We start from the raw sequence: 15,355 nt of genomic DNA, 5'->3' as shown, positions 1-15,355 counted from the left end.
TTGAGATTAAATTCAACTGTCATTAACTCTCTCTATCCCCTGCTCTCCCCTGTTCTTCCCCTTTAAATTTCAGTCAGCCCTCCCTTTCATTTTCTCCATTAAACCTAAAAAGCTTACCCCTTTTGTTCTAATTTTCTTCTTTCTCTCTCTTCGCAATGGCAAGTCATGTTTCAATTGGCTCTACTTCTAAATTGAAGTCTAGGAGTAGGGCAAACTCTGCTCAGTCACAGCTTGGGCTAGTGTATTGCTACCATGACGAGGTTGCCCTTCTAAGAACTGTACGCCATGATGGTCCTACGAAGGGAAAACGGTTCTATGGGTGTTCTTATTGACCCGTAAGTTGTCTAATTTGTGCAATTATAATTTCTAGGTTATTTTTGTGTATTGCTATTGAGAAGTTTTTTTTTTAATTGAATTGGGAAATTTTTGGAGTATTAATTTGCTTAATTTGTAGGAGTAGAGGACCTGTGGGTTTTTCAAGCGGCATGATGAAGTTGATGATGTTCGTGTGCTGCAACAAGCTGTTGTTGACAAGGGCTCTAGGATCATGGAGTTGAATATGAGAATATGTGTTTGAGAGAGAGGGTGAAGAAGCTGAAGTCCAAGAAGGAGGAGCTCGAGGATGAGGTTGCAGAGATGGGCATCGCAACCACTGAGACAATGTATGAGCTCAAAGAACACAACACTGACAGGAGACTCATGCTAACATTGGTTTTCTCCTGGTGCTTTTTCACTTTGGTCCTCTTGTTTAAATAGGTGCTGATGCAGTAGGTTGGATTGGGAAGGAACTTGTTGAAGTTTTTTGGGGCTATAATTTATCAGTAGTAGTATTAGATGTTGGTGGATGAATGTTGGTGTGGTTATTTTTTTTATTTATTTATTTACTTTTGCTCTGGTTGATTGATGCTAGTAGAATTGAATGTCCTAAGGGACTAGTAGTTAAGTTTAGTTTTAAGAAGTGGACATAAAGTCCATGTAAGTGCTGTAGTAGCTTAATCTTTTGAGAATGTAAGACTTTCTTATGCAATGTATATATATATATATATATATATATATATATATATATATATATATATATATATATATATATATATATATATATATATGACTTTTTTAAGTAATTGTTGCTAAATTAGTTATTTCTATAAGTTACATAAATGTAGCAACATATTTGCAATTATGTACCAAAATCATGGACAGCATAACAATACTAATACTATCATAAACTGATACCCAAAGGTATGATAAGTCTGGAATTCAGAAATTTTGTCCAACAGTAAACAAAAGACTTAACCCAAATCTATTACATAAGATCTATTACATACTGAAAATGAACCTGAAAGTTCATGCTAACACAAAATACAGAGATTTGAGTTACTAAAATTGAACACATGATCTTTAGGAGGTAGACCCTTCGCTGAAGTTGTAGCTGAATGTTGTGGTGTATGCAGTCACATCTTTTGCTCCTGATCCTCCAGGTACCTGTACAAACAGAGTGTTAAGTCAGTTAAAACCCAACATACTTAAGTATCATCATCTAATGAGACAATACAATGGGAGAGGGTTACATTTGAGTATGTAGAGCCATCATGTGTAACAAACACCCGAAAACCTTGTGGCACCTGAGCTCTTCCTCTACCACCCCTGCCACCCCTGGAGCCCCTCCCAATAGTCTGACTTCCCCTTGTGGAAGAGTCTCCCCTCCCTCTAGCACTTCCCCTACCCCTTGCAGCAGTGTTTTCCCTTCCCCTGATGTTGGTTTCTCCCCCTCCTCTGCCCCTCACATTCCTTGTAGCTCCTCCCCTGCCCCTCACATTTGCAGTAGCTCCTCCCCTGCCCACTACTCTTCCTCCTTTACCAATTTTAGAAGGTTAGGCTGTTGTTGTTAAATGGACAGATGGGCCTGATTGATCTTGTGGAGGTGGATCAACTTGCTTTCTAGGCCCGCCCCTTGGTCTCTTTGGAGGGGGTTCTATGCTGGTGGTGGCAGTTCCTTTGTTGGGGCAGCTTCTTTTGTTGTGTCCTTTGGTGTTGCAAACACTACAGGTCATCTCCATGCCATGTTTTGTGAGCTTCCAAGGGTGCTTAGGGTCTTCAAATGGGTCTTTTCTCCTATTTTTCCTTGGTCTACCAGGGCCAATTTTTATGGGTGGTGGCTCTAACACCAAATCACTTCTAGGCCAATGTCTTTCACCATCCAATGGTGGAATTGAATTTTCATAGGATAAGAGGTACATATCCTTTTTGTAACAGTCATCTACAAATTCCTCTGCATTCTTGTGAGAGAAAAACATTGCTGCAACAGCATGACAGCATGGGATTCCACTCATATCCCATTTTCTACAAGTGCATGTCCTGTTTTCCAGATTAACAGTGAGTGTGTCCAGTCTATGACTCACTTGGAACAATGTTGGGGTTGAAGGAAGTACTTCACATTGAGCAGCCACCACTTTTTCCTAGTCTTGTTTCTTCTGAATCCTAGGACAAATTGTAATGGTCCATTTCTCCATCTCTTGTTTTTTTGTCACTAGTCTTTTCATCAAGGAAGCTCTTATGTCCTCAAGCATGTAAAGTAAATGCTTTGTCCTAGCATTTATAATATACCCATTGAATGTCTCTGCCATGTTGCTTGTAATCACATCAACTTTCACCTCTGTCTTCAAAAATGCTCTATAGAAGACATTAGGGTTACATGCCTTGAAAGCTTCGGCAGTAGCTGGATTTGCTTTTGCTAATTTCTCTAGTGCTTCATCATAATCAGCTTGACTGTATGCTTTTGCACAATTCCAAAAGAGGAGCTTAAATTCATCCCCTTTGAAGGATTTATGGCAATTAGCATATATATGCCTTGCACAATGTCTGTGCTCAGCATTAGGGAGTACCACACTGACTCCTCTCAAAATTGACTGAAAAACAAAGCAACAAAAAAAGTAAAAAAGTATTGTAAAACTAAACTTACAACAAATAAAGCAAAGCAACCTAGGAAAATGTAAGGCAAGCAAGAACAGGGAGTTACCTGATGCTCATCAGACAATATCGCAACTCCAGAACCATCTCCAATGTCAATGTTGTTGCTGAGGCTTTTTAAGAACAATTCCCATGAGCTGTTGTTTTCCCCTTCTACCACAGCCCAAGCAATTGGGTACATTTGTTCATTCCCATCTCTCCCTACAGCTGACATTAACTGCCCTCCAAGAAAGGTTTTCAAGAAACAAGCATCTACACAAATTATCTTCCTGCACCCTTCCTTCTAACCTTTCTATACACCCTCAAAGCACACATATAACCTTTGAAAAATCATAGGAGGTTTGTCTTTTTCCATATAAGTCACCAAGTCAATCTGTGTGTTTGGAGTTGACCTTTTCTAGGCTTCCAAATACCTACCTAGCTTCCCATAATGCTCCCTCATTGAACCATGTAGTTTCCTATGAGCATGCCACTTCACCTTATATGCAAAATCAGTCTTCACAATAACCCTATAAGCTCTCCTAACAGTCTCCACAATTTCTTTATCAGGCCAATGAGGCTTAGCCTTGAACACATCAAGCAATTGGTCAGCAAGCCAGCTACATTTCAATTGCTTGTTCTTTTCCATGTTTCTTATACAAGTGTGGTCAGGAACAACAGTTTTAACTACAAATGCACCCCTCCTAGAATCCCAGCTTCCATACAACCTAAAAGGACAACCATCACTACACCTAACCCCTATCCTTTGCTACCTACTCTTGTTAGCCAGAACAATGTGCAAATTTTCTACCTTAGAACACTGCAAACTTAGCTACAGCTTCCTTAAAATCCTCCCTAGTAGTAAATCTTTGACCAACCCTCCACTGAAAAACTATGAAATCAGTTTGCTTCCCCACTAACAGCCCTCTTCTCTCCCTTCTTTGTTGGATGGTCTCTTCCTCAGCACCACTACCAGCAGGTGTGTGAATCTCATCCCTAGAATCCTCATACTCAGACTTAGGGTCACCCTCCCCCTCTGCATGAGTCTTCTGAACCTCTCCTGCCCCCACTTGTTGTGTAGTAAGGCTACCCTTATCAACTTCAGCTTGTATTTTATGAGCTAACTCTACAATACTACAGTTGAATCCCCTAACCCTATCCCTAGCTGTCTGTAATTCATCATCACTACTATCCACCCCATCTAACAACTCTGGATATTTTAATTGCTCTATGTCATTGTTTCCAAAATTTGCCTCATAAATCTCATAATCAGCTAACGAATCCTGAACCTCAGTACTCCTTTCATTCAGTTCATCTTCTGCTTGAAACAAATCTTCATCATCTTCATATTCCCACTCACTTCCCCCTACTTCATAATCAGCATCTAACCTATCCTCATCATCAGAGCACACATCATGCAGCAACAAATCTAATGGAAGTGGACTGCATGGTCTATTTTCCTCCCATTCATAATCTTCAGGCACTTCAGATCTATGAAATAATGGTGAAGGTTCAACTGTGTATGTAGGTTCAGTTTGGGGTTTCTGTGTTTCACTGGGGTCTTTTTTTGGCTGTTGTTTGTTTGAGACTTTTTCACATGCTAAAGTGTTGGAATCAGGCCTTACTTTTGCCTTTAATTTGTTTGATGTGGGAGTGGGGACCACCCCAACTGTTGTCTTCCCTCTGTCAGGAAACTCAGCATCTACAAAAGATTCCTGAGTCAACCTAGGTCCCTTTCTTGGGGTCAATTTTTTTGGCCTATTTGTTTTAGTTGGGTTGTGTTTTGGGCTGCAACTGGGCTGGGCTGTGTTTGTTGATCCAGTTTGAGATAGATGGACTGGGTTTAACAATTCAACCTCAACACAACCATGAACAACATACAAATCCAAACATCTTGAACTAAGCAAAACTTCCCCCATTGTTCTGACCTCATCATCATTATAGACACTCCTTAACCTAACCCCAAAATCAGAACCAGGCATCAAGTAGTTTATATTGTAAACATCAGCATAATTACCACATTTAGCTACCAATTCTTTTAAATAAAACCAACACAACTCATCAGCATTAATAGCAAATGTCCTATACTGCCCTCCTACATAATTCCATGCACCATTTTTTCCCATCTTAAACTTCCCCCCATGGTACAATTTCAGACATACATTTTCCATAGTTAACAAATCAAACCAGGATATTATAACAATTAAACTATTTCAAAAACCCTAATTCCTGCGACAAACACACAAATTTAACTCCAATTCTTCTAATTACATGCAATGAGCAAAATCCACAATTAGGGTTTCAGAAATTACCTCGAACAATACCACTATTGATTGAACGGAAATTGAATTGTGGCCACGATTCCACTTTGAAAGTTACAACCTTTGAGAAATTGAATTTTGCTTTTCGCTAAACTGAAGAGGATTTTTTTTTTTGTGATGTTTGTTCTTCGCTATTTCAATAACAATGGCGTTCGCAGCAAAATTAGTGTAATAAATGAAAGGTTTGGGAGGAAAATGTGACAGGTTAACCTTTCTAACAGGTCACTTGTAAAATAGCCTGTTAGAAGAAGATTAATGACCAAAGTGGGTTTGCCTCGTAATAAATGAAAGGAGGGATTGTTTTTGTCAGACCAGGCAAAGGTGGGATTATTTATTTCCAATATTCCTTCGGAATTATTAGAAAGCTAATTATTCAGTGAGGTCAAGTGATCGGAATGCCTGGGTGGAGGCCGTTTCCAATCAATAATATTAATGTATAACTAATATTACAGCTTAATCTTGACTGAACCCTTCGGATCACACCCAAGCAACTAACGAACCGATGCGATGAATTAATTCGGAAGGAATAAATGAGTCGCTCGAGTTTTGTGAACAAAGACATCAGATTTCGAGCTTAGAGCGTCTGAACCAAATCTTAAAAGTCGAGCCAAAATTTAGGAATTGGCGAGACGGGAAAATGCTTCAAGTAACAAGTAAAAACCCTAGTCGTGCGAAAGGCTAGGGAAGCGCGCCAAATAGAAGTGCGCCACGTGGCAGCCGCCATGGTGGCGGCGTGCCACGTTGGCAGCCACCAAGTGGCAACGCGCCACGTGGCAGTGTGCCACGTTGGCAATGCCATGTGGCAGCGGGCCGTGGACTCGGGTGGCGGGTCATGGACACGGGCCAAAAGGTGGCGGCCCAATCGAACCCAACTTGGGGCTCAAGGTTGGGTGCCCACATGGTTAGATCACAATGCATGTGAGTTGCCTTGGGGAGCAAGTGAGGAAGTGGTCCTCACCTAACCATGTGACACTTGTTACTTTTTTATTCCTTGGTTTATTTAACTAAGGATTAAATTCAACATTCTTTCTATGTGGGATCTTTTTGTGAAAAAGTCCCACATTGAAAGATGAGTGGAATTCATAAGGAAGCACTCCTTATAAATAGCCAAGGCATACCTTGGGATTGTTCACTTGAGTAAGGTGTTGAAAAAGGCATCTCCATTGAGAAAACCTTTGAACACATATAATTACTCGGGTTTACGTCGGGCTTAGCTAACCCCTAAGCATTGGACCACTTTCGGGGGTCGAGTTGCGGGTGGACTTCCGTTAGAGGTTCTCGTGCGAGCGAGACTTAGAGCTTTCGAAGTAAGAGCTCTTTTATTAAGCGAAGCACGCGCCAAAGGTATTAATCTCTTTCTTAATCTTGTTGTTTAAGTTAATTATGCTTTATGATTATATTTATTGTGATTGTGGTCTTGGCTCGGGTTTTCTTCCGCGGTGAGTCGGACTCATCGAAACCCAACAACTAATGCGTGTATTTTGTTATTAGAAAGAGATACGAGGCATCGAAGTAAGTAATTTAATTACTTAATTATTCTTTTGATATAGAAATCATGCTTAGATTATTTTAATTCCTAATATCATGTTAGGATGTTATTTATTGCTTTCTAGTATCATGCTTAGGTTGCTTCCTATTTCTTCTATCATGTTAGTATCATGTTAGGGATAAATCTTTGATCTTTATTCTTTAGTGACATGCTAGGATTTGTTATTAATCTTGTTAGTATTACGCCTAGGATCTTGCTATTGTTATTATGCTTTGATGAGAATATTGTTATGATGATGATTGTTGTTATTATTGTTTCTTAATAATTATTATTGTTATTGCTTGATCACGCCCTCTCTTGAAGGATTAAAGGGAATTTGTACTTGTAATCACGCTTAATAAGATAATTAATAATTTGGTTTAGGTTAATATGATTTTAATTCTAGTGATCGCCAATAATAGATTTGTTTGTGCATTAATATTCAACCAATATAGATTAAACAGGTTTAGGATTAATATATTGATTGTATGTTAGTCAGAAAGTACACATGAATATGAGAAGAATAAAGTAGAGGCCTATTTTTAGGGCAGGTTCAATCTCTTTTAGGTTGGATTTGTACCTTCATCCCCGAATATCCAGTCGTGGTTCCAGGCCACTATGGAGTTAGCGATCTCATGGAGCGTGAAAGGGTGTAACCTTCACCCTATGAACGGTTTACAAGTTCCTAAAACTTGTTGGCAACTCTTTTTCTCTAGCTTCCTTCCCTTTGGACGCCACCATGCTTAAGTGTATGATCATAGTGGGGCTCAAGTTTGGGATGCTTGAAATATTCCCTACAATGATGAACCCTTTTATGCTTACTTTGATAGATTAGATGGTTTTCTTAATTCTCATGGGTGTTCTCTTAGTGATGCTTGTAGTATAGCTTATTGGGGCATGAATAAGTATACTTGGGAATGGTAGAGAATATGTATAATGGTAGATTCCATCATTTGTCTATGCATGATGCTTGGAATTTCTTCACTTGGCTTGCTAGAGATTCTTATGATAGAGAATGTCATGTTAGTCCAACATTTAAAAGGAGGAGAGTAAGGTCTTCAAAGCTCAGGTGAACCGATTTTGTATATAGTGACTTGTATATGTGGTCAAAAATGATATAGTTACTTATTTTTGTATGTAGTGACCTCTACGTAAATGGTGTCAAATTGATATAATTACTCAAAGTTTATATATAGTTACCTTATTTTTGTATATAATGATCTTTATATAAATGTTGTCAGAATTGATTTAGTTACCTTATTTTTATATATAGTGATGTTTATTTTTGTATATAGTGACCTTTATGTAAATAGTGTCAAAAACTCAAAGTCGATATAATTACCTTATTTCTGTACATAGTGACCTTTATGTAAATATTATCAAAATTGATATAATTACCTTATTTTTTTATATATAATGACCTTTGTGTAAATATCGTCAAAATTGATATTACATTAATTTTATATATATAATGACTCTATGTAAATGTCGTCAATTTAGATAAAGTTACCTTATTTTAGTATGTAGTGACCTTTAAAACGGTTGAACTGATTATATGTAAGGTTGGAAAGATCTTAGGGCTTTTTTAACCGTTAGATCTTTGTGCTAATAATGAATGGTTAATATTGGTTGTTTTCAGCATAAGCCTTGTTTTCAGTAGAACCACTTATATATATATATATATATATATATATATATATATATATATATATATATATATATATATATATATATATATGTGTGTGTGTGTGTGTGTGTGTGTGTGTGTGTGTGTGTGTGTGTGTGTGTGTGTGTGTGTGTGTGTGTGTGTATACACATATATATATATACACATATATATATATGTATATATATATATATAGGATCAGGTTATAATAAGAACTAAGTGAATAATAGGAACTGAGAACTAATTAGGGTCGTTAGATCTACCTCAGATGCGTGCTTGATGAGCGGCTCAGATTAAATCAAACCTTAGATCTAGCTCACTTTCTCTCCTTTCTCTCTCCTCCAAGCGTTTTCTCTCTCTCCATTACGACTGCCTCTGAATTCTCCATTGAAGCAGCTTTCGAATCTACTCCATTGAAGCGGCTTTCGAGCTTTCTCGACTCCAATGAAGCAAGTTCTGAGGTAAGATGTTTGTTTTTTCTCTTTTAATTTTTTTCTTTTTTTTTTGTTTTGAATCACGAATTTCAATTTCAATGGTTTATCATTAATTTCTTTTTATTTTGTCAATTTAGGGTTCTTTAAAGTGAAATTCGAACTCTTATTTATAATTATTGAGCTTATGAATGGTTATAGCGATGATTTTGTTGCTAGAATTCCTAAACACTTAGATCTGAAAGCACTAGCATTCAATTTTATGTGAATTTTGGCGAGTTTGCAAACAAATCTATGTGAATTGAGTGAATTCTTACGATAAGTAGTTTTTAGCGATTAAATATATATGATTTTTTTTAATGTTTTTAGCTTATGATTTTCTAGAAATTTAGAGCTCGATTCTTGGTCATTTGAAAGATACAGGGTTAAAGTGAAGCTTATGATGCTTAATTGTCCAATATTCTCCATGATTCATTGCACATCTGTTTGAATCTTTGAATACATTTAATTGATCTTGAATAAGTAAACTAAATTACTCTTAAAGTAAATTAGGTATCCTTAAAAGTAACCAATTGCTCAGTATTCAAAGGACCTCAAAGGATAGTATGTTAAGGACCGCATGCTATGCATTACCTGTATTCTGTAATGTGTATATGATTAGCAACCAAGTTCTTGTGCTGATCATTGTTGTTAAATTTACTCATGTAGTATTGGCTTGGGGGCTGGGGTTATGATGTAAGCATCGCTTGAGCGATTTCAAGTAGTTGAAGGATTTCACTAACTAGGTTGATAGAAACTAGGTTCAGAGTTAGAGTTTGTGTATTCTGATGCAGCGTATTTTCATAGGTACGGGGGTTAGCTTGGGTGTTATAATTAGGGATGAATAAGGGAAGATTATGGCTGTTATGGTGCAAATATTGAATGCACAGGTGGTTGTTATGGTGAAAAAAAGTAAGCAATATACTAGTAGAAACTCATCTGCATAGACTACATTCATAACATAGAGATTTTACTTTAGAAGATTAAACTGTAGGAAAAATTGATGGGAATAATCTCACATTTTGAGCGTCGGAGATTAATAATCCCACTTTTGGGATTCTTTTTAATAATCCTACCTTTGATATCAATCCACTTTAAATGGTCTCGGGTGACCAGTAATCGGTTAAGGAGGTAATTTTTTTTTATTAAGTTAATTTTACACGTGTCACAATTTGATTTGTCCAAAATTAAAAAAAAAACATTTAAAAAAAGTAAAATCAAATAAAAAAAACCCACCACCACCACCAACTAAGTTTCAGCCACCACTATCCCCACACACCACCCAAACCCAGCCCGAAACCACCGCCCCATCCAGCCTGAAACCACTGCCACCAAGACACCAGCGCGGCACTGCACCGACTAGGAACCAAACCCAGCCAGCCAACCCCAAAGCCCCTTCGAAAAATCGCAACCCGCCAAACTAATTAACCCCTTCAAAAAATCGCAACCCACCAAATCGACTAGGAAACGGCATGATTCGAGATCAAGGGAGGACGGAGAGGTCGGAATGGGGGATAGGGAAGGCAGACGCGACCGGGAAAGGGATGGAGGACGGTGAGGGGCTGGGATCGCGACGGGATCGAAAGGGGTTTTCGAGGGAGGGGGCTGGGATCGGTACAGGAGCGCGGCTCGCTTCGCTTTTGTTGCGGAGTTGGGTCTATGAGGGTAGGGGGTCAGTTGCGACACCGGCGCCAGAGCCGGAGCTGTCTTTGGAGGCTGGGTGGCCGGAGTCACGGGGCTGGGGATAGTGGTGGTGGCTTGGGCAGTTGGTGTGGTGGTGGGTGGTTTTATTATTATTTTTTATTATTTTTTCTTATAAAATATTTATTTTTTTAACATTTAATTTTTTTGACCAATCATAAGCCGCCACGTATCAAGTAACTTGTTGTAACAAGTTACTTGACCGGTTGGGACCATTTAAAGTGGATTGATATCAAAGGTGGGATTATTAAAAAGAATCCCAAAGGTGGGATTATTAATCTCCGACGCTCAAAAGGTGGGATTATTCCCATCAATTTTTCCTAAACTGTATGGGAAACCAACATTTAGGAAAAGAGGTTGTAAAATCCCTTCAACCTGAGGTGGTCAACAATCGTGTTCTTCAAGAAACAGAGTTTTACTAACAGCATATGGGGGCTGAAGTAATAAGATCTTGCTTTCAAAAAAAAAAAAAAAAGTAATAAGATCTTAGCATGATACACCTTAATCTTGGACTGATAAATTCCATTCCAAATGTTCAGATTAGCAATAATTAAAATCAAAAGATGAAAAGATCCTCTTACATTTGCAATATTAATTTTCCAATTAATCCATAATTACTGCAACCTGCATTAAGCCAACCCACCACTAGCAACTGTATTGAAACCACCCATCACCACCAAAAGCAGCATAGAAACCATCCACCACCACCTCCAAACCCACTGCTGCATCTTATGCTAACTTACCCTAGCAATCTACCGACTTCAATTAACCCATAAACCAACCACAAACCCATAGATCAATCCACAAACCACTGACAAACCCACCGATTTGAACCCACCAACCTACCATTGATGAACCCCGCGATGTGAACATATCACCTACGACCTAAAATCATGACGAATCAACAATTGGAAACCACACCAACTGAATTTACCATGAGAATGGGGTTGGATGAGGAGGAGAGAAAACAAGTTTTTGCGAGTAATGTGAACCATCTATTATTGACAAATTTTGCAAGTAACAATAACCGAAGGTTGTATTAACTTTTTAACTGCATTTTTAAACCAAAATATCAAAACCATAACCTTATCATCAATCCCATAAACAAGAGTACTAAAAAAACATATGTCTTGTATAATATATTTATATATACATAAAAAAAATGTACTATTATATTTGTTTTAAATATCTTTCTAAAGATATATACTTGAGATTTACACAATCATATATCAAATTTTGTTAATCTTTGACCACTTTCTAGCCATCTTCATCACTCTTTTCCGTTCTTCATTTACTTCTGATGTTATAATCTTCCCACAATACTTCACTCTTAACCTTTTTCATTTGCTCTAACTGCAAAAATAAATAAATAAATAAAATAAAATAAAATAAAATAATAAAATAAAAATAAAAATAAAAATAAACACGTTTAGAAACATAGACATGTAATTTAGAACATAATAAAAAATACTACTTTAGAAGATTTCCATGTAATTTAGAACATAATCAAACTGACTTTAGAACATAGACATGTAATTTAGAACATAATCAGAATTACTTTAGAACATAGACATGTAATTTAGAACATAGACATGTAATTTAGAACGTAATCAGAATAATTTTAGAACATTGACATGTAATATAGAACATAATCAAAAATACTTTAGAACATTGACATGTAATTTATAACATAATCAGATTGACTTTAAAACATAGACATGTAATTTTGAACATAATCAGAATTACTTTAGAACATTGACATGTAATTAGAACATAATAAAAAAATTACTTTAGAAAATAGACATGTAATTTAGAACATAATTAGAAATATTTTAGAACATATAATTTATTTAGAACATGATAAAAAAAATAAAAATAATAAAAATAATAATAATCAAGTCAAACCTCAACACCAAAACCTTCTTAACAAATAAAACCACATAAACCTAATCGTATATGTCTTGTTCTACATTTACATTGTCCTTCTCTAGCCCCGAATTCCTTTGTTTTCCACATTGTCCTTCATATGTTTCCATGTGCTTCAATAGAAACACTCCACAATCATGCTTGTTCGCATTGCTCTTCCATTTCATCTCCAAGTTTCTTGTTTCATAAGGATATAATGTCACTCTTTTTATCAACTTCTTGATAGAATTCACCAAATGCCTTCAACTAAAAAATTAATAATTTATAAGCATATGATTTAAGCTATACATTTTTTAGAAAATATGCATATAACTTATTTATTTGAATATGTAGTGTTGAACATAAACATATAGATATTTAGAAAAGTTAAACTTTAATGACTTACCATCTTTGTAAAGTCATCTTTATATTTATCTTCAAAAGAAATATTTGGTGGGAGATTTCTATTATCTAGCACATCAAGCGTTCCTTCCAAAAAGTTGACACACAACAAATAATAGTGATCCCATAAAATAGTCGGAAAGAAAACCTAATAGATAAACACAATTAAATAATAAATAAAAATGCAAACATGTGTTTAGAATATAATCAGATACTTTAGAACATAATAAAAAGAAAAAAAAAATAACATGTTACCAATTGAAAGTTGTTAAATAACATATTAGAAATGTTAATGGGTGGTGCTACCCAAACGTTTTCAAACTTGTGGGTAGTTTTAAACAAATAAAAAAATGGATAGTTGTTCACAAATGACCCTATCTTTAAGGTAGTTCTACACAAACTTTCCTGTTAAAAACATGTACTTTAGAACATAAGCACATAGTTTTATAACATACGCAATCATATCAGATTATAAGAATACAAATTAGGAGAAAAAAATATTTGAATTAGAACATGAACTTTAGAAAATAAGTTTAGAACATGTAATTTAGAACATAAGCATATAGATTATTGTTATAAAAATAAAGTGTAGAACATATGTATATAATTTAAAACATAAACTTGGGAATGTAAGCATGTAGCTTACAAAAATAAAGTTACAAACATAAGCAAACAATTTAAAATATAAAGCATTTACATTAGAACATAATAACCTGATTTTAGAACATAAACATAATTAAATCATTTACTTTAGAACATAAGCATGAATGTAGAATATAAACATGCAATTTATAACATAAGCGTATAATTTAGAACATCTCTCTTTCATCATCTTTCTCCTTCAACTTTGGTCCATCCATCTCATCTTCAATATCATCGTTATCATCTTCATCACCCTCCTCATCATCGTTATCATCTTCATCATCATCGTCATCATCTTCTTCTTCCTTTTTTTTCATTTTTCTAGGTGGCTGAATCCTTGATGGAAGCTTGCTACTTTTTTTTTCATTTTAGACTTTTAACATGTTTCTCAAATTCAGCCTTTTCAATTACTTTCGTTTCATTTTCAACAACTTTCCTTTAAAATCAAATATAAATGATTTAGAACATATGATAATCTTTATAACATAATCAGAAGTACTTTAAAACATTGACATGTAATATAAATAATTTCAAACATATATGATAATCTTTAGAACATAATAGAAAATTTTAAATCATAATAGAAATATTTTAGAACATAATAGAAAACCTTAGAATATAAGAGAAAATTTTAGAACATAATATAAATACTTTAGAACATAAGGGAAAAATAATACATAAACTTTAATTACCTTTTTCTTTCATAAGTAATTTTTTCATCTGGTATAATAGTAATTTCTTCTTCTGATTTTTCTTCATTTTGGCCTTGCATTTTGCTGCAATTTTAAGAAGTAAAAAACATTAGTAACATTCCAACATTAGTAATATATTTTAAACACAGGAATAGTTTAGAACATGCTAAAAAAAATTTCCTATGTTCTAATTTTTTTTTCTTATGTTCTAAACTTTATTCTCTATGTTCTAAAATTTTTTCCTATGTTCTAAACTTTTTTTTTTCCTATGATCTAAATTTTTTTGTTCATATTCTAATTTTTTTTTTCTGATGTTGTAAATTTTTTTGCTATGTTTAAAACTTTTTTTTTCTATGTTCTAAACTTTTATCCTATGTTCCAAACTCTTATACTTATATTCTAAACTTTTATCCTATGTTCCAAACTCCTATACTTATATTCTAAACTTTTATACCTATGTTCTAAACTTTTCTCTAATAATTTAAATATATGTTCTAAAATTTTGACTATGTTCTAAATTTTTTTTTCCTATGTTCTAAATTTTTCTGCCTATTATTATAAACATTTTTTTCTATGTTCAAAATTTTTCCTAGGTTCTAAATTTTTTTCTTATGTTCTAATTTTTTTCTATTTTTTTCCTTTCTTCTAAATCTATATTATTCTAAATTTATAATAAGATTAGTTTTCCTATCTTTTTGTGCACTACTACTTTTGCAATAACTAAGCAAAATTTGTGGCTTAATCAACCAAACTAACTAGTTTAATTCCAAGATATGATAATTAGTTAAAATGACATGGAATCAAGAATCAAGATACCCAACTACCTATATAAATAATAGCATCATAGCTCCACATATACATATATACCCAACAATCAAATTAATATAATCTCAAAAAATTAGTAAGCCAAATTACCAAGCTAATACAAATACTAGCATTCTCTTTAGAAAATACAAAGAATGTGAGCAAATATTAGTACGAGTATAAACCAGAGACGAACTACACTATGCCACAACTCACAGCCACCCAACACCACAAGCAGTCGCGCACCACCATTACCTACAAATAATGGTTTCTTGGTT

At 35.0% G+C, this 15,355-nt stretch overlaps 1 protein-coding gene across 1 annotated transcript; it reads right to left on the bottom strand.

The window, feature by feature from the left end:
• Positions 1–1,398: 1,398 nt before the first annotated feature.
• On the bottom strand, positions 1,399–3,595 carry LOC145583893 (uncharacterized). The gene is made up of 5 exons (XM_081640847.1): positions 3,385–3,595; positions 3,017–3,189; positions 2,605–2,906; positions 1,896–2,355; positions 1,399–1,482 (listed from the first exon to the last, which is right to left on the bottom strand). Exons 1-5 carry the CDS (start codon positions 3,593–3,595, stop codon positions 1,399–1,401), a joined length of 1,230 nt encoding a protein of 409 aa, XP_081496973.1.
• Between the last annotated feature and the right edge of the window lie 11,760 nt (positions 3,596–15,355).

Source organism: Chenopodium album, chromosome 16 (genome assembly GCF_948465745.1).
Source record: "Chenopodium album chromosome 16, dcCheAlbu1.1, whole genome shotgun sequence".
NCBI classification, from domain to species: domain Eukaryota; kingdom Viridiplantae; phylum Streptophyta; class Magnoliopsida; order Caryophyllales; family Amaranthaceae; genus Chenopodium; species Chenopodium album.
The sequence above is the reverse complement of the archived record's forward strand: the minus strand, read 5'-3'. Positions and strand labels throughout refer to the sequence as shown.